We start from the raw sequence: 20,048 nt of genomic DNA, 5'->3' as shown, positions 1-20,048 counted from the left end.
TATTGTATGTATTGGTATCATGTTATTGTTTTTAATATTTAATTGGTATCATGTTATTGTTTTATATTTTTGTATTATTATTATTTTTTTGTTTGTTTGTTTTTTTTTTAATTAATTAGGATTCAATGTATTCATCTGTGCTAATCCAAACTTCTTCTTCTATTCTTTTTTTTCTCCTCCTCTTGTTGTTGTCTTCTTTTTTCTTTTCTTTTCTTCTTCGTTAATTCCCTGAGTGTTTCCCGTACTTCTGGACTTGTTTTCCATTGTTCATCTTTTGCTGTTGTTGTTTGTAATACTTCTTCTTGTATTTGTTTTGTATTTTCTATCAGCGATTCCTCTCTTATCCTCATTATATATGGATGTTTCTGCGGGTTTGCGTTTCCATCTGGAAGTTGAGGCACTTGAGTTTTCTGAACTTCTTGTAATTGGAAGGTTGTAATCTCTTCTTGCAAAGAGTCTTTTTTTAGATTCTTTATATAAGGCTGCTGTCCTTGGAGTTGTTTTTCAATTTCTATACCTTGGTGTAGTGACTTGGTTTTATGTGGCTGCTGTAGTTATATTAGTCTAATTTCTGTTCCTTGTAAACTTTGTAGAGTTGGTTGTTGTGGTTGGTCTCTTTGTTGTTGTTGTTGTTGTCTAATTTCAATACCTTGTTGGCTTGGTGTGTTTTTTTGTTGTTGGCTTTTTTCTTCCTGTTGTTGTACGTCTTTATTTCCTGTTTTTATCTGTATTGATTGTTGTTGTTGTTGTTCTGGAATTTGGGCTCACGTCTGTTGGTGTTGTTGTTGTTGAATCTTCTGCCCTTTCTGTGGTGATTTTTGTCTTTCTTGTTGCTGTATATTCCCTTGTTGTTGTTGTTGTGGTTGTATTTGATCGATTCTTTGTGTTTTTGCTGTTTGTATCGATACTTTCTTTTCTTGTATTTGTTGTCGTTCTTTTTGTTGTTTGGTACTTTGTCGGTTATTCTCCATTGCTTCCAATACTTGCAACTGTTGCTGATGTTGTTGTCTGGTTTCAGTAACTTGTTGGCTTGGTGTGTTTTTTTGTTGTTGGCTTTTTTCTTCTTGTGTTTGGACTAGTTGTTTCTGTTGTTGTTGCCTTGGGTTTATTGTCGCCTGTACGTCTTTATTCCTTGCTTGTATCCGTGTTTGTTGTTGTTGTTGTTGTCCTTTTTGCTTACATTCTTGTTGTCTATTTTCTACTGGAATTTGGGCTTGAGTCTGTTGGTGTTGTTTTTGTTGAAATTTCTGCCCTTGTTTTGCATTCGTAATTTCTTTCTGTGGTGAATTTTGTCTTTCTTGTTGCTGTATATTTCCTTGTTGTTGTTGTGGTTGTATTTGATCAATCTTTTTGTTGTTTGGTACTGCATCTGTGGTTGTAGCTGCTGTTGTTGTTGCTTTAGCCTGTATTTGCTGTATCTTTTCTGTTGCCATTTGTCTAATGGGTGTGATTATTGTTGTTGTCGTTGTTGGTACCGCTGTCGTTCCTTGATTCTGGGGACATTTAAAAGGTGTGTGTCCTATTTTTCCACATTTATTGCATGTACGGTCGTATATACATCCTTTATACCACGACTTGGCTAGAAAGCCGAACATGTAGAATGCTCTCTTGATATTCTTCATGTAATTGTTTTCAATTTCCAGTATTCGTGTGCCGTCTAGTATTGTTGTTGTTTCGATAGTTCTATTCCTTGCTGAGATTACTGGAATATGGAATTTTTCCTCAAAGCGTTCTACTACTTGTTCTATTGGAATTTCAAGTGGGATATCAGTCACATGTAATTCTCCTGTTCGTTTTTTTATTTTCTTTCGCAGAGGTTCCGGTTCTTTAACTATCACTGTTTCTTTCCCCATTATCATCTCTCCATACGGCAAAATCGGTGTCTTCCCTCTCGGTCTTATGATGTAACCTTTGTATCCGTTAGGGTTTATGGAGTACACTCTGTTTATACTTTCTGGATGCGCTATTTTCATTATCATTACCGAAGTAAGACTAGGTATTTTTTCCTTTGTATGTGGCTCATATCTATCTCTTGTGTCCCTTCCCTATAGGTGCATTGCAGATAGCTCCCTTCATGCGTGTCTATCCTTTTAAGCTTAAAGAATTTCTCGAGTTGTTTTACTTCTCTTCTAGTTGCCATATTGCCTCGTGTTGCACGTGCTCTGGTCTCGCCTGTTTGGTTTTCCATGGTATCTTATTTCCTTTATATTTGTATTTGTAGATTCGATATTAGATATAAGTTGATTCTTATCCTTTCTAAGATATGGAGTCCGTAATGGACAGTAAAGATAGTCCTGTCTGGGGGTCCAGTACTTCCAAACTGTTTGCTTTGTCCTTGCCATTTTCAGACGATAAAAGAACGGACTGTACTTCTCAAGAAGGAGTATGCTCACTGGCTTGCTTAGGCGGCATTGTACTGTGCTGTGCTGTACTGTACTACTGAGTGAACTAATGAACTTCGTGAAAATCAGCAATTTAAATAGCCGTACAGTGGAAGTGTATCAAGATTTATGCGCGGACAATTATTTTAATGATCTAAAAATAAAGATAGATGCAAAAATGGCATGTCAAATCATTTCCGTGTTTATTTTGTAATTTACATCACAACAAAATTATTTAGCACGAGATTCATAGTAGTTACATTTTCCATATCGATTGTTCAACGATAATAATATTCAGAAGAAAAAAGTACACGCAGTATTCCTATTATGACAGCTTTTCTTCAATACCCATGTGTGTTCACTTCTTTGTCAATGCCATTATTTGCATATACATGTACTGCTAAAATATTAAGCTGCCAAAAACAAGCACTGGTCAATGAAAATTAACACCAAGATTCCAGTGAACCACTGATAACAAACGTCAGACCTTTGCAGATTATACAGATTGCGTTGCCGGTATCAGGAAATAATCAGCGATCACATTGTGCATTTCAAACTTTCTTTACATGTTTTCTGTACAATTAGTATTTAATACGTCACAACACTTTGATAATCCCAATTGAGACGCGAATACAAATCTCTACAATCACAGTGCTTTCCCATGCATCGTGCCTCAATAAAGCTTGACGTGTCAACGATTTTAAGTTTTTGTAATGATTACTGAGACACCCCCGACTGAACTACCCAAATCGATTATCGGTAAACTTCATATAACATGATACTTGTGCCGCTTGTTCTATTCACTCAACGTTTTATTCACCATCATTTACACTTTTATTTTAAATTCATGAACTATTCTTATTTTCCATTTTCTGATAATTTGATTAACTTTTACATGGATAATTTATGTTTCTTTCAAATTACGGTTAGTAGTGAAACGTACTCACACGTCATCTAAAGAAGAAGATATTGAAAATAAATACCTTTGATTACGTACTTGTATGATGAACACTTTGCCATATGGTTTCAACATAAATAATTGGTGTCTAAACCATTACACCTGTCTAAAATGTTTTTTGCACAGAGAAATGTATTCTGTTTGATGAATGCACATTATTCATAGATCTCACATTAGGGTCCATCCATTTAGTACGTACGCAAAGTTCTGGCATGCGTACGTACATTATCAGTAGACCCCCCCCCCCATACGCAAGCGTGTGTATTTGGGTTACCACCACCCCCCTCCACGCATACGTACTAAATGGACGGCCCCTTATGATTTTTGGACCAACAGTAGAAGTTAGATTGCTTTCAAGTAATTTTCTTACAGGTGTTAAATTTCTGAAACAGTTCTCAATTACATAATTGGACTTATCTTTATGCATGTAATGTAAGATTTGTTTTATTTTTTGAATATCCAATACAATCTTCTGATCTCATGAAACTTTCTGATAGCCACATATTTAATCGCGAGTTTTAACACTATTTCAAAATGCTTGCCTACCCCGCTTTTTGTACATGTTTTGACATACACTGGAGAAACACAGGCGTGGAAATTATGAATAAAGGCGTGCAGATTATTATTAATGTTTGCAGATTATTATTAATGTTTGCGTATATAATGCAATAAAAATGAGTATCGTTGAATTATTTACATTATTCAATTAGTTTTGACTATGAAATTCATAGTTAACATATAACAACCAACATCGAGTCGAACAATATACAGTAAAAGTAAAGAAATATCGACGACGACTAGTTATCGTCGACGTGATCGTTTATTCAGTATCCGCTGTTGTTGCTGGAACCGGTGTGATATTATCAACAATGGTAATGATGGCACCAGTAGCTGTAACTATCTGTATTTCAGCAGCAACAACGATTGCAGGTGTGCTCAATATCATTGCAAAAAAATATGTACTTGCACGAATGAAAAATTATCCGATTACATGATAAGATTACATACAGCGACGGTCGCATACTCGAAGTTATCTTCGTTGTTATCTGCGAGTCTCAGTGATGGAATTGTATCTGATTTTAAGTTTTCAGAAATGATTAAAATATATAACAGCGCTGTTGAAGGTACGAGTATTAATAATGACGGAATTACTCCAGCAGATCGTGACGAACACAACCCCGCACAAGACCACGATGATCTCGGTAAGCTCGATTAATCCTGAATTTAACATCAATTTTCCAACTGCAATTCCAGTAAAAGAAATTGCACTATCGCAATTACGAGTATACCATAGTTGGCCAAATATCAGATCGAAATCATTTAATGGAACACCAGCAAATAATTCGCTTGTATTTGCTAATGAAAATAAACCCGATGGAACACCTGATTGGGTCGTTGTTGGAATACCAACTGGTAGTTATGAGATCGAACAAATCAATGATGAATTTGCGCGTAGAATAACATCAATAACAGGAAAAGAATCAAAAATATCGATTAACGTTCATGAACCAACGCTATCTTCTGCAATCGAAATAAACTCGCCTGATTACGTCGTTGATATTTATCAGTCCACGATAAGATCCGTACTAGGTTGGCCTGAAATCCCACCACCGATAACACCGATACCACCACAACCAAAAAAGTCTGATTATGTCACGGATAGGCAATCATATCATGAAATTAATCCATCATACCGGGAACTACTACGTAATTTAAAAAGTAAATCACTGTTTAGCATATTTGTCATTATCGGTGGTGATGAGATATGGACTTTTAAAAATCCTGGGGAAACAACTACTTTAGGTTTTTATCGAAGTAATATTATTAAATATTTTCAGGAAATCAATCAAGAATGTAAAAAACAACTAGATCAACTAAATCAATATTTTAACGAACATATTTTTGACAAATCAGCGTCATCACGTGAAAAAATCATCACGCGTGTGGAAATATTAAATCAGCTTGTATCAGATATGGAATATTTTAACAACCGAATAGTTCAAGCGATGGTTAATTTAAAATTTTCTGAAGGATCTTATAAAAAATGGTTAGATAAATATAAATTAACAGAAGCCGATATACCAAATTTTAAATTTCCCGGGTATAGTGTAGTTGAGTTAAGAAAATCCACCAACGAAATCATTGATGAGTTCTTTCCTAAAATACTCGATACGTGGAGAAAAACATTACCACCAGCAACTGTTCTTAGATATAATAATGATCCACACGGCGACGATAGACATGTATCTCCGGGAATCGTTAATATAACATCGACAATCGCGGTTAATCTAGCTTGTGACGTAATCGATGGCAGCTATCAAATAAATCTCGGAAAATCAAATCAGGCTCAACAAGGATATATCCTATACACGTTCACATCACAAGTTCCCCTGAGGATTTGATCGTGCAAGAACCAACTAATCCTGTTTATCTACGGTGTCATAATACTATATTAACACGAATAAACTTTAAACTAACTGACCACATAGGACAATTAAATGACCTGAGGGGAGATAAATTGATTGTGAATCTGTATGTGAAATCGTAGACTTTTATCGTAGATTTTTCAGAAATATTATATTTTATCAGAAATATTTTATTATTGATACTCAAAATCATGTAAATCGATCGGTTTGTTAATCTTGATATGTATTTAGGTAGTCAAAATCATGTAAATCAATCAATTTTTGCAAAAAATATCCTATTATTATTCTGAAATATTTTTTATTCTGGTGATTGGTACTCAAAATTAACAAAATCAATCAGATTGTTTGCTTTGATATGGTGATTGGTACTCAAAATTAACAAAATCAATCAGATTGTTTGTTTTGATAGTTAACAAAATCAATCAGATTGTTTGTTTTGATATGGTGATTGGTACTCCAAATTAACAAAATCAATCAGATTGTTTGTTTTGATACGGTGATTGATACTCAAAATTAACAAAATCAATTAGTTTTGCAAAATATACTGCAAAAAATATTTTATTATTCTGAAATATTTTTATTTTATCAGAAATATTTTTATTTTATCAGAAATATCTTAAATTGATATGGTGGTTGGTACTCAAAATCGTGCAAATCAATCAGTTTGTTAATTTTGACTAGCAAATGGGTACTCAAAATCGTGCAAATCAATCAGTTTGTTAATTTTGACTAGCAAATGGGTACTCAAAATCATCCAAATCAATCAGTTTGTTAATTTTTACTAGCAAATGGGTACTCAAAATCGTGTAAATCAATCAGTTTTGCAAGTAATCTGAAATAATTATTATAATCTGAAATAATTATTATAATCTGAAATATTTTGTTTATTCAGAAATTGACTAGTAAATGGGTACTCAAAATCGTGCAAATCAATCAATTTTGTAATCCTGATATGTAGTTAGGTACTCAAAATTAACAAAATCAATCAGATTGTTTGTTTTGATATGTAGTTAGGTACTCAAAATTAGCAAAATCAATTAGTTTTGCAAAAAATACTACAAAAAATATTTTATTATTATTCTGAAATATTTTATTTTTTCTGAAATATTTTGTTTTATAAGAAATATCTTAAATTGACATGTAGTTAGGTACTCAAAATTATACAAATCGATCAGATTTAAAGAAAAATAAAATATTACACATCTTCGGTCGTTTCACCAACGAGGTTACTTTGGATCGTTTCACGATCTAACATAATTTTTCTTAATTGTCTTATACGTGTACTAATCGTTTTCTTTGCCTCGTATTCGTGGGATAACTCCAATCTAATTTTTTCTACTGCGGCAGAGAGAGGAACGAATTCCTTGACCTGATCATCTTTTACTTCAGCTAGTGACCGGAACATCGCCGCCTGAATTCGTTTTATGAACTTGTATTCAGACGACAGTGTAAAACCGCCATCATTTTTACGGTCTTCTAAGATTTCAAAATCAGAAATAATCTTTTCAGGATTCAGTTCATCAGATATATTAATACTGTCTTTTTCTAATTTTTTAATAGCATCAATTACATCATTGATATTTTCATGGTTCATTATTTAGTATATATATATTTAAAAGAAAAAATATATCCTCAAACCCCTAGTCGAGTGTTCTAGCGAGTTCATGAGGATGTTTCAAGGACAGCACAACATATTTACGACCCAGAACTCGTAGCTTGTCACCGCATTCTACCAAGTTCAACGGGCACACAATGCAATGAATGAATGAATGAAATATATACAATGAATGAAATCTTAATTAAGGACGGCACAAACATATACAATGAATGAATGAATGAATGAAATATATACAATGAATGAAATCTTAATTAAGGACGGCACAAACATATATGGGGCCATTTTCTACGCTCACCAGAACACCCACCCAAATAATCAGCCCGTGGGTGATACAAAATATGTATCAACCACCAGTGACGTGTGGTTGGAGGGGCTCTGTTGAGCAGAGAGGGGCTGGCGGGGCCCCAATTTAATTATAAAAATTACCAACATGCATAAACCACCGACAGTTGTCAGTCATGGGATTCGATCCTGGGAACTCAAGTATCACGGTCAGATACGTTATCAACTGAGCTATCGAATCATCTAACAATATATGTTTCAGAAGTTATTATATAGCTACAGATCAGTTTCTGAATAGATTGTGTATATTTCAGTATGGATATAATAAAACAGCGGTTTCTGAATATATTGTAAATATTTCTGTATGGATATAATAAAACAGCGGTTTCTGAATACGTAAATGAGCAGCGTGTTTCTACCTTGATTTCTCGTAACAGATTGTAAATATCTTGCACCAACAGAGTGTTCTGCCTTGATAAAATATATTTACATACTACCACTGCACCATCAAACGTTTTACCACCTGCAGATCGGTTTAAATAGTTCTGTATTTCTAAATAGATTGTAAATGTCTGCATTAAAACAGCGTGTTTTGCCTCGATTTTTCGTAACAGATCTAAAAATAACTCCGCTATATTGTACGATGTAAAATACGTTTATTCTTCTATTTTGTAAGTTAGAAACCATAAATATCTTTCTTTGGTACAATTATTGATATTAATTACGACGTAGATGATTAATTGACTAATTATGACCATAAAAATCAGAAATCTACGAAGAAAGCTATACTACAGAAGTAATCTCCCTTTCGCATAATCGAAAAATCAGTAGTATATGGGGGACATGGTGCAACCCAAAATAATAAATCGTTAATATAAACAATTTAAGGTAATTACTTGATAGTGATGATAGTTTATCTCCATTAACAATATTGGAAGGCGATTTTCTGTTTATATTTCTTGGAAAAAGTGGATTTATATATATTTTCCGCGACAAATTGTACTGAAGGCGAATTAATATCAAAATATTTCGCAGCTAAATACATTGATTGAAATATAGTCTCTTCGCTAGTTTCTATGTTTGTAGATTTTACCGCCCCCTTTCCGGTTGTTTTAAATCTCCCAGTATTACCACGTGTATTATTTTCGCTTTGTGTAACAGCTTGAAGATTGGATAAACTATTGTCAATTTTCACCCCGTTGATATGATCGATTACAAGACCGTCTTTGATCAACCCCTTGTGACATTCGTATGTGAAACGATGACAGAGATAAGGTTTCTTCCCAACAGTAAACAATAGATAACCATGATTATTAATATAACCAACTGGTATTTTTTTCTGACAATTTCTGATTATACCATCAATATTTGATTCGTAGTTTGTTATTGTAGGATGTGGAATAAATTTATTTTGCTCCATTATACAATAATATTATCTATTTAAATCATAATTTGTCTGAAAACTAATTTAGATAATCCTCCACGGATTTTTTAGCGTTGTTATTGACTCTGTCAGGGTCGTTATTTTTTTTTTCATAATATCTTTTAAGCTCTCTGTATCGTTTACCACCACAACACGCACACAATTGTGTTTTTCCTCGTACTCCAGCACCACATCGCAGACATGGTACTGGTCCTAAGCTTCCACGGTAAACATTTTGCATGTGTTGTCCGCAGAATTCCTTTTTACAGGATTTATTACAACGAGTCAATGAACCCACCATGAGCCATTTGCATTGAGACATTGTATACATAATATTTTAATTTAAATATTTGTTTGAAATATAATATGAACGAATTCGATAGATTATCCCGAATAAAACCCTGGAGCGTGGATAAATTTAATCTCGACAGAATATCTCCTGACCTACCGATGCAATATCTGGTTGATCCGAAAAATAAAAGTTTGATTAATAAAATTCACGACGCCAAGAAAGAATTTCACGCAGATGGTGCATCTCATGTCTGGTCAACGTTTAAGATTATACGCAACAAAGATATCATCGACGCTACGATGAATGACAAACGAGCGACAACTATCATTAAATACCTTGATAATCGAAAGTATCTTTTCAGAATAAAATTTGTCGTGTTGACAGAAACAGATGATTGGATTATCCGTGACAAATATGATCCTATCCACGGTAATAAAAAAAACTGTCGTACTAAGTAAAGATTCCAAACCAGGTCTATTGACCGGTATTGACAAACCGTATTATCAACGAGCATATCCTGTGACCGCGGTTATTTATGGAATCTATGCGACAAATGAAAAACCCAACGTTGATAAACTGGCGCCGACGAAATTTTCAAAAATAAACTGTGTAGCCGAGCGAGTAACAGAACATTTTACAAACGCGGCCCGTGGAAACGGTCTAATGGATAAAAGACGTAAAATAATAAACACGTGGGGAGAAATGGTTAAAGATACCGGTGCGTCTATCAAAGATGTCGCTGGATTAGGAAAAAGATTAAAATTTCCAATAACCGTAGAGACGATAACAGGAGAGATTTTGTATGAATGAAAATATAAGTCAAAAGGAGTTTCGATCGAAATTATTGATCATAACGCACACGCGTGGACTAACGCAGTAACAATGTTTCCACGAGATCGAACTGTTAAATACTATCGCGGAGATATGTTTGATTTTATTAACGAAATAAGTAAAAACGATCCTGTGTCAGTATGGTTATTTCACAGTTCTAACGACGAATCAGATATGAAAGAAAAGAATAAATTTGATCAGTTTGTAAGACCAAATGGCGTTATTTATCGAACAGATCTTCTTCACGAGAAAATGAAAAATCTTGCACTGCAATATACTGATGATACTGACGAATTATTGAGCAACTGTTTTACTGTTCCGTCAGTTGCATCTCATTTTGCTAGAAAGAAAAATTCGTGGAAGCCAACTCGGTCTGATTTTCTCAATGACATAATACTGAGTTGTGTCGAATATGGACACGGCGGACTATGGAATACTAAATACGATCATAAAGATGTTATTTCAGTTGAAATGGTTGCATGTTATCCGGGAAGTTTTCTTGGATACGGAGATTGTTCTGTGTACTTTGAGCGATTCGGTCATCCGACGCACGAAATGACACGAGTATCGATAAATGGACCATTACCGGATTTTGACCTAACTGGAGTTGCTTGTATCGAGTCATTTGAAATGTCTAAAGGACTTCATCCAATTTGTTATGTTTGGTTTGGAAAACATTTTTCAGAAAAAATGTGGGCACCAATAGTACTATTACGGTATATGCTCGATTGTGTGATGTTAACACGGTTGATTGTAAGTGAAGCAATTATATCATACCGGAAACAAACCAAAGTTTGGTTGCCACAACAAAAGGAGTATTCGGATGAAACCGATTACGAGAATAAAATTACAAAAGATCTTGGTAGAAAAATAATCGGCAAGTTTACCCAAGGAGGAGCATATGATCACAGACGACATTGTACAAGATTGATCATATATGATGCTGAGTTAGATTTTATAATCGCTGATACAACGAAGGAAAACACGTTTATAAGTCGAGAAATAGCTTTCTTGTCAAATGGAACTAAATTAGGTACAATTGTGAGCTACATGGACGGTGAGTCACCGCAGTATACCCATTTAAGATCTTCAATGCTCGCGTACGTTTCAATAAACCTATTATCGATGATAAATAAAGTTTCTACACTCGCTGTCAGAGTTGCTACTGATTCGTTTTATATAAGTAAAAACTATTCAATACTGTGAGAAAGATTAAGCATAGACACTTGTGCATTGTGGGGTTCGTGGAGAATAAAAGGGGAATATATACTTGATTATTCCGAATCCGCTCATGTTGCGGTTAAAGATATTTACCTCATAAAATCAGGCAGAAATAATTAGATATCTTCTGCACCATCAGTATACGATCCAATAACCAGAAATAAAACAGTTTATCTAAACGGACCTGACGGTTCTGGTAAAACCACTCGAGCTATCGAACTATTTCAGAATTCAGATATGATTGTGCTAAAACCTACACAAAGACTCACGCGAGAAATGAAACAACGAGGAGTTCAGTCATGTACTTATCACATCTTCTTCCGATGGAAGGGTGATACATGGACATCTTTAAGGATGGGAGAAAAATATATTCCAAGGATCATAATATGGGATGAAATATGCACTATACCGCTAGAAACATTAAAAATGTTTCTTGATTGGTTATTAATAAGAAATACTGCTGTGATAATGTGCGGCGATCACGGTCAACCACTACCCGTAGTTGGACCCTCTCCACATGATTGGCTAAAAAATTTCGTTGACCACTTCGAAGAAGTGTCTGATGATTATAAGAGCACTTGATGCAACGTTGAAGGAATTTAAAAAATTAATCAGACTACAACCGAATAAAATTCAGTGTGAAGTAATGCGCGAGATAATTTCAGAAACACCCATGAAAGACTTTTTACGCGCGTGGAGACCAAACGAGTTGATAGTTGCAAGTAGAAAGATAGTTCGTGATACACTTCAACGGGATTTGTTTCAGTTACAACGAGAAAAGTTTCCAACGTTGCCAGTTCCGTTATGTTATCGACCAGCAGATACGCGACGGCAAAATACTGACGTTGATATACCAGGACAGGCCGAGTCAAGGAAACAGAATCTTGTGTTGAATGATATTGTTGCAGTTGATGTTGATGTTGTTGAAGATGCTCTACGTGCTGATAAATCCCCGTGGACGCTTGGATACGCGATGACGATTCATTCATCTCAGGGATTAACTATTACTGATACAGTTGTTTGGATCGTTGATGATCGTATCGAATGGTCGAACTGAGTTTATCTTGCAGTGTCTCGAGTTAGAAAAATATCTCAATTAAGACGAATCGTCATGGACTCGTCAGTGATCAACGATGATATTGACGAATGTCAAAATGATATCATAAGAAAAAAATTATCTGGTTATAAACAAGATGACAAAAAAAAAACAAACGCGATTTTGATCTTGATGTTGATTTTATTAATGCGCTAAAACAACAACAGAATAATCATTGTGCAAGTCGTAATTGTATAATGTTATGGCGGTATCTGAAAAATGATCCAAGACAATTTACCGTAGATAGAAAAAATAACAATCTTGGTCATACACGAGAAAATATCATGTTGACCTGTCTTGAATGTAACCGACGTCGTGGCTCTAGTTAAGTGATTTGGGTGGTAATTGCGTGTCATCGGGAATTACTTGTAATTGTTCACGTACAAATCCACGTTGAGGAGAAGTTGAATCGAGTCTGTGGATTGCAGGTCTACCTGAGGATCTTGTCACGGTGGATATATTGTGTGTGTTAATACTCCAAATAGGATCGGTCGCTCTTTTTTTACCACCTTCGAGTTCGCCGGGCTCATATAAATACCTTACAGTGATATTACCTAATACTGGCTGTGCTGAAAGATCACGTTGTTGTACGGATATATGTTTTTTTGTAATTGCATGAATAGGTTTCATGTTGGTCGTTCGAGTTACTTCATTATTTAACGCGGCTATCACACTTGGTAATCTTGCAACCCATTCACGAGATCTTGTATCCTGAATAAATTCCTTCGCGTATTGATATCCAAATAACCGCTCAGCAAGTGTTCGATTAAATCGTTCAACAATTGCCTGATCACGATGAATTGCAGTATGTCCTCGTCGTATTTTGGTATTATGTTGCTTCATTAACGATGATACTGGACCAAGAAATTCTTTGTCAGGGTCAACTTGTAACAGCTGTGGCCATCGTAGACCACCTCGTTGATAAATTCGTTTAAACGCAAAAGCAACTTCAGCAGCTGTCTTTGTTGACAACGGCTCTGCTTCTTTATATCTACTTGCAACATCAACAACGGTTAGCGTGTATTTGTACGTTTTTCTACGTACAGTATCATGTGGTAAAAACAGAATATCAGCTTGATGAACTTCATTAGGAACACTAACATCGAAATACGCGTGCTGAATTTGTTTCGGTGGTGGTAGGTAAATTTGCCATATTGCCTGTTTGGATAACCACGCTTTAGCAGTAGAATGTTTAACCGCTGCTGCATCAGCAAGTTTACTAATTGCTGCTTTACCTTTCTAGTATCCAATTGGGGAATAATAAATCGATTCCATTTTATATATTACCAGCCCCTAGCGCTAATTTACCTTTCATCACGGATCTTACTAACCAATTAGCTAGTGATTCTTTGATATTTTTATTTTTTATGGAATTTAGCGCATGAATTAATTTCACATCTGCAATATGCCTATGTTGTAGATCATTGCTTTTATACGCAACATCATGAGCATGACATGCTTTATCAATAGCGTTTATTGGTTCCTCGCCTGGTTTTGGTTGATCCTGATTATCAAGCCTGATATCGAGTCGAGTACCAGGACCGCAATAATTATATCCTGGTAGGTGTTTTTCTCCTGGGTATTTAGCCCACGGAGTTCCCGGCAATTTTGTTAATTTTGCTGCAATATCACCTCCGCGATGCTTTTTTTTTTACTTGACTTTGGCTAGGAATTTGACTTTGGTTTTGGCTTTTCACCTGACTGCGTGGAGATAAATTTAAATTTCTTTGTACAACACCGCGTACACATACCCGTAACCGCCAATCTATTATTTTTTGTGGTAATAGTTGTTAGTGTATCCGTCGGGGTACGCGTCCTGCACTTCACACAATATAAATCCATAGATATTTTATACAGCATGGATATAATTGATTTCTCAGCGACAAGAAAACGAGAACCTGTCAAGCACCATCCTGCGTTACCAAATTCCATCAGAATGATAATAATAGGACCATCTGGAAGTGGAAAGACACAGTTGTTACTTAATCTTATGATGAGATGGTTAAAGTGGGATAAATTGTATTTGGTAGCCTAGTCAGTTGATGATCAACGATGTTATGATGTGCTCAAGGATTTTAATGAAAACGCGCAAATAGATAAAGATAACGATGTTATCGAGCTTATAACCGATATTGATGAAGTACCATCAGTAGATTCCATAGACGGATTTATTAATAATTTAGTTGTATACGATGATGTGATGCTGGACAAACAATCAAATCCAGCTAGGATTTTTTTTCCCGTGGTATACATAAAAACACCGATGTTATTTATGTTACTCAACGATACACACAAATACCAAAAGTGATTAGAGATAACTGTAATATTTTAGTTGTGTTTAATGGAGTTGATACACATACGTTGCGAAATATTCATCAAACTTGGTGCAGCGGTGACATGGATATAATTAAATTCAGAAATTTCTTTTCACGAGCGTAAGCTACTCCGCATGGATTTATAACAATAAATTTGCACGATCCTAGAACAAGATATCGTATTGGACTTGATAAAATATTTGGATAAATTAATATAGCAGCAGAGGAGGCGGGACCTCAATTAAGACGTAATTGCGTAAACAACATGCATAATAAATTAGAAAAAATCACCGGCGACAATGGAGTAATATTAATTAGAAAAATTCCATAGAGACTCTCTCTGTAAAGTGTCGACGCTTTTTTAAATCTGTCGACGCTTTTCTTTTTTCCGATCATTTGTAGGAAGGCTTATTTTCGACATTTGGACGTTTTTCGACCATTGGTCTGTTCGCCTCCTCTGCTGCTAATGTACCGATGACAACATTCCCTCTTCCTCCTTGAGCTACTTTCATTAAACATTTTTGTTAATTTTAACTTCTGCATTACATCTGCTCTCTACAATGAACCTTCATGGACCTTAAACACTCAGTTTGAGCTGGCTTTGAGCGGTGGTCTCTACCGGCCGGATATTGAGCGTTTGGACCGGCGTTGGGGGCGATCCTACAACCATTATGAATCAGGAGGAATACCTGTGACTCCTTGGGGTTAAATCAAATGGTGGATGACAACTTCGTAATTTTTTGCAGCAGCCAAGAAGCGTAATCACACCGCCCGCTTTGGTCAGAAAAAAAGCACATAAGCCATAAACTCGGTGACATTACAGCTACCCCAACCCCACGACTCCCCGACTGCTGGGTGTTCCGAGTGTTTATAATACGAGGGTGGATAAGGATGTTAGCAATAAATTTTAAAAAATATTCTTAAATCTACTATTATATCAGGGCTTCCTAGTCAGTACCTTCCAGTGTTCTAACTTCTTGTAACCTAGTCTGAAAAAGCAGCCAACCCCACCCCATAATAATAAAAAAACATATAAATATCATTTAATTGCACTACGGGCCCTTACCAGGCAAGAACCCTGGAGCAACTCTGCTCCATTTGCACCGCAGACTGCTACGCTCCGCTGGTCTGAATATTTGAGCGTCCACCTCGGAAGCGGGAGATCGTGGGTTCGAACCCCGGCCGAGTCATACCACAAACTTATAAAAATGGTCCAAACAGCTGCTTTACATGGCGATCAGCATTAAGAGATTAGTGTTATGAATAGTCAGCCTAGTGTCAGGATAATGTGACTGAGTGGGATATAATGCTGCATGTCTGCGGCATGATGCCACGGGCTCACATCACTATAAAATGATGCAATGAAGATATCGTAGCGATACGACTGGAAAACTGTTAAAGCTACGTTAAAAATCCAAAACACACACACACACTCGGATGCAGAAGACTGTGGGTTCGAACCCCCCACCTTGTCACACCAAAGGCTTCAAAAAACTTGAAGTTGCCTCCCTTGCAGACATCGTAGCAATATGCCTGAAAAGCTGTTAAAACTACGTTAAAAATCCAAATCACACACACACACACACATCTGCTCCGCACTTAAGTACAAGTAACTGGTATTCCACGGATTGGTATTACCAAGTGGAATATTAATTAATGACGTATTAATTAATGACGTGAAACGCTGTCTGCTACATCAAGTCAAAAAGCTCTATATCACGGTAACTTTATCACACACAAACACATACACACACACACACACACGGATGATCAGGGTTGGTTAGGAAACCCCTCCCGACTAAAAAAAACAAACAAAACAACGTGCACATGAACAAACGTGCAGTCACTTGTCAATTGAAAGTTTGCGCATGTTTTTTTTGGTATTATGCACACTCTGAGTAAACAGTCACATACACTGTTTGCGTTGGTGCCCTTTTGACATTTTGGAACCAGAGAGAGAGAGAGAGAGAGAGAGAGAAAGCGAAAGCGAGAGACTGAAGAACTGATATTAAAATAGTACGACTGACACTGAAAATTGGTCATATTTATTGTGTCATGCTGTAAAAGAATAATGAAAGAAAACATTGAATTGCGAAAAGACAAAAAATAATCAATGCGAAGAAAATTTTAAAAAAAGAGAGAAACAACACAGTTAATCAAAGGGGACTCTCTATAGGTCTGCCATTAGCTTTGCTGTCTTTAACATCTGTCTTAACCTTTCACCTATTGTAATGTCTTTGTCAGGAATGGCCGGATCTATATCCGGAAATCTATTATTGATATGCAAGACCGTAAAGTATCGGAGTCTGTTGCATTAACAAGACAACTAATTGTTTGTTGACCAAGTCTCAACATGTCCTACTGAGCGTTGCTGTCGAGACACTTGTTCGTTAAATGCAGCCACAAATGATGGGTCAAGCTGTTGAAGTTTGATCATGAAATCGTTTCTTTCCTTGTCAGTCCATCCATCAAACCACTGTGTAAACAGTTTTAACTGACACTGGAAAATGCTAGGAGGTCTGTCCCTGACGTCCATATACCTCATGGACTCAAACAAAGTGTCTACACTATCTGGCACAGCCTTGTCTGCCAGGTCCTTCAGAAAATCTCCTTTTTGCATCTTACTCCAACCATCGAACCAGTGGAGAACGCACTGCATCTCCTTCTCTGTGTTAGAGAGGGCCATGATACCCAAACTTAAATACCGAACCGAGTCATGTCACCTGAAAATATAAAAGTTTAATGAATGTCTATTGAATAATATACTCTAACGCGTGAATAATATTTTGCAGCAGATCACGTATGCTTACGTAAAATCTTCATTACTTATTTGACGATAGATCACGCATACTCTAGAACGAATTTCATTACTTATTTTGCGACAGATCACGTATACTCCTGTAAGATCTTCATTACTTATTTCACTAGACACATGAATTTAAACAATTATTTAAAAGTCTCAACAAAATGAAAGGGTATTTAGCAAAAGTAGCAAAACGTTTCAACGACAATAACGCACCAGATGGAAGTAAGCTCCGATGAGCCTATCTCATCTTGTCTTCTTACTGTTTTTATTCTATTTTTTAAAAAAAAAAGAAACAGATGTGAAGTCATGGAAGCTTATTGGCGTTGGGATAATATCCACAAACAGATAGTTACTCGCCATATCGCAAAGGAGCATACTGTTCCGCTCCACGGTCATTACGTACTCCTGAGAAAGGGACCGGTATAAGGTGAAGTTGTAAGCACTGGCAAGATGCACAGTGGAGGGACTGTTGGCACACCTCTATGCTACTTTTACATATTGTTACTAAAATTACTTTACATGTGGTAATTAAGGAAACTATGCACTATCTAAAACAAACAGTTAATCAAAGTTGCTGATACTGTGTGCTCGCAAAATAAGCCTGAACTAGTCCAAATTACACTTAAGGAAAATTATTTTTTTCCAAAGCATACAATACCAGCTGAAAGTGCAATAAATGCATTATAAAAATATATAAAGTAAAAAGAAAAGCTACTGGCTGGTTTTGGATTTTTCTTTCGATTTACCTCTGAAGTTCAGGAAGTGAAAATGACCAAGAAGAGCTGGACTACGACATCTTACACGTACTTCTACACTGATATGCAGCTATTCTGGTATAAATTAGAGGACTGTTTAATTTCTCTCAGCATATGTAAGGCACGTGTTAAAAAACGTTAACAGTAGGCCTTAAAGGCGCCGCGTGTGAATCCCACCTGACTGTTCCGTTGATATACACAGGTTTGTGTTAGCACAAGAGTCTGACGTTTTATCGACAAAGTACGATTAAATCTCTGAAAACACGAAATCACATTATCGGTACCATAAATTAACATATAGTACGGATAAGGTGATTTCGTGTTGTCAGAGATTTCATCGTACTTTATTGATAAAACGTCAGACTCCTACGGTGTTAATACCCCGTCCATGAAGTTGAGAAACTTTGGTATTAGCACACCCTCTGGTTTCTTTGTATCCTCCTCCACTGATTTAAAAACAAACTTTCCAAGATATAAAAAGTAATATTAAGGCTCGCAAAAGCTGGACATTATCCACTCTTTTCATAAATTCAAATTACCCATTATAAATTAGTACCAACGACATCGAAGCTAGACGTTACGCTAGCCTAATTGTTTATAGCGGGAGGTAGTCTTACAATGTAAGACATAGCACATATTGTTTTTGTTTAAGTGCCCCCCCCAAAAAAAAAAAAAAAATATCGTTGTAGGACTAGCGCGGGAGGTTGCACGTTCGAACCCCGGCCTAGTTATAACAAAAATTTATAAAATTGGTACTAGCAGCACCCTCGCATGGCGATCAACTTTAATAGGTTACGCCCTATGGTCGACCTGGTGTCAAGATAATGTGACTGGGTAGGACATGATGCTACATGTCTGCTGCATGATAATCTGGGCCGAACCGCCCAGGTTGATATTTTGGCCAAAACATCCCGACCGAACCGTCCCAAGCCGAAATGGTTTGGGCGATATACGAGCCGTAAACGAAAAACAGGTGGCGTATAAAGCTACCGACCATTTGCATTTGTGTGATGATGGTCTCGAAATTTCTTGGGGGGAAAAGGCTCCCAACAGATTGACAATATTCTTTTACTCTGGTATGAAGAAAAGAAGTAAATAATTCTGTTAATTCTCTTTGGTGACATACATATTATCTTGACAGAAAAAAAAAAATCATAAGCCAACTTTCCTGATAAGGTGGATCCCTAAGAGTAATAGTCCTACAACGTAAGACACATCACCCGATATTTGTGTTGGGGTGGGGGTGTGGGTGATACAACGTGTGCTATGTCTTACATTGTAGGACTATAAGAGTACTAGCTACTATGTCGTAGCCTCAACTTGATTTGTTGCGGTCGTGCCAGTACGGCTACTGCCATTGCAAAAAGAAAAGAAAAAACAATTTATTTCTTCATTATCTAAGTTAACTTCTTTCTCAAATAATAACGCATCACTTTGACAGTAACAAAAGACACTGTGAACTCCTAATTTTACTTATTTTATAAAAGAAACAAAACGTTCTTACCTTTGTATTCCATTAGGTTAATGATGTTCATGGTAGATAACTCTGCTAAAGTATTGTTGAAACCAACTAGATTTGTGCGAAGATAAATATTCTATTGGATTTTGTTCATTGTTGTCCGTTAAATAAAAACGTATTATCAG

At 36.0% G+C, this 20,048-nt stretch overlaps 1 protein-coding gene across 2 annotated transcripts; it reads right to left on the bottom strand.

Moving 5' to 3' along the window:
* Positions 1–16,872: 16,872 nt before the first annotated feature.
* Positions 16,873–20,023, bottom strand: LOC149804416 (uncharacterized protein C14orf119-like). Of its 2 annotated transcripts, none has more exons than XM_089939975.1 (2): positions 19,909–20,023; positions 16,873–17,566 (listed from the first exon to the last, which is right to left on the bottom strand). In XM_089939975.1, the coding sequence occupies exon 2, from the start codon at positions 17,527–17,529 to the stop codon at positions 17,170–17,172; it is 360 nt and encodes a 119-aa protein (XP_089796101.1). In that variant the 5' UTR covers positions 17,530–17,566; positions 19,909–20,023; the 3' UTR covers positions 16,873–17,169. The 2 variants fall into 2 exon arrangements, with proteins under 2 accessions (XP_089796101.1, XP_089796110.1); XM_089939984.1 differs by lacking the exon at positions 19,909–20,023 and adding an exon at positions 17,863–17,885.
* Positions 20,024–20,048: the final 25 nt, after the last annotated feature.

This window comes from Sinohyriopsis cumingii, chromosome 2, assembly GCF_028554795.1.
Source record: "Sinohyriopsis cumingii isolate HCF-2022 chromosome 2, ASM2855479v2, whole genome shotgun sequence".
Classification (NCBI taxonomy): Eukaryota; Metazoa; Mollusca; class Bivalvia; order Unionida; family Unionidae; genus Sinohyriopsis; species Sinohyriopsis cumingii.
The sequence above is the reverse complement of the archived record's forward strand: the minus strand, read 5'-3'. Positions and strand labels throughout refer to the sequence as shown.

What these genes read in the sequence shown, in the direction of transcription:
- LOC149804416 (XM_089939975.1), bottom strand. Translation starts at nt 17,529, where the DNA reads ATGGCCCTCTCTAACACAGAGAAGGAGATGCAGTGCGTTCTCCACTGG.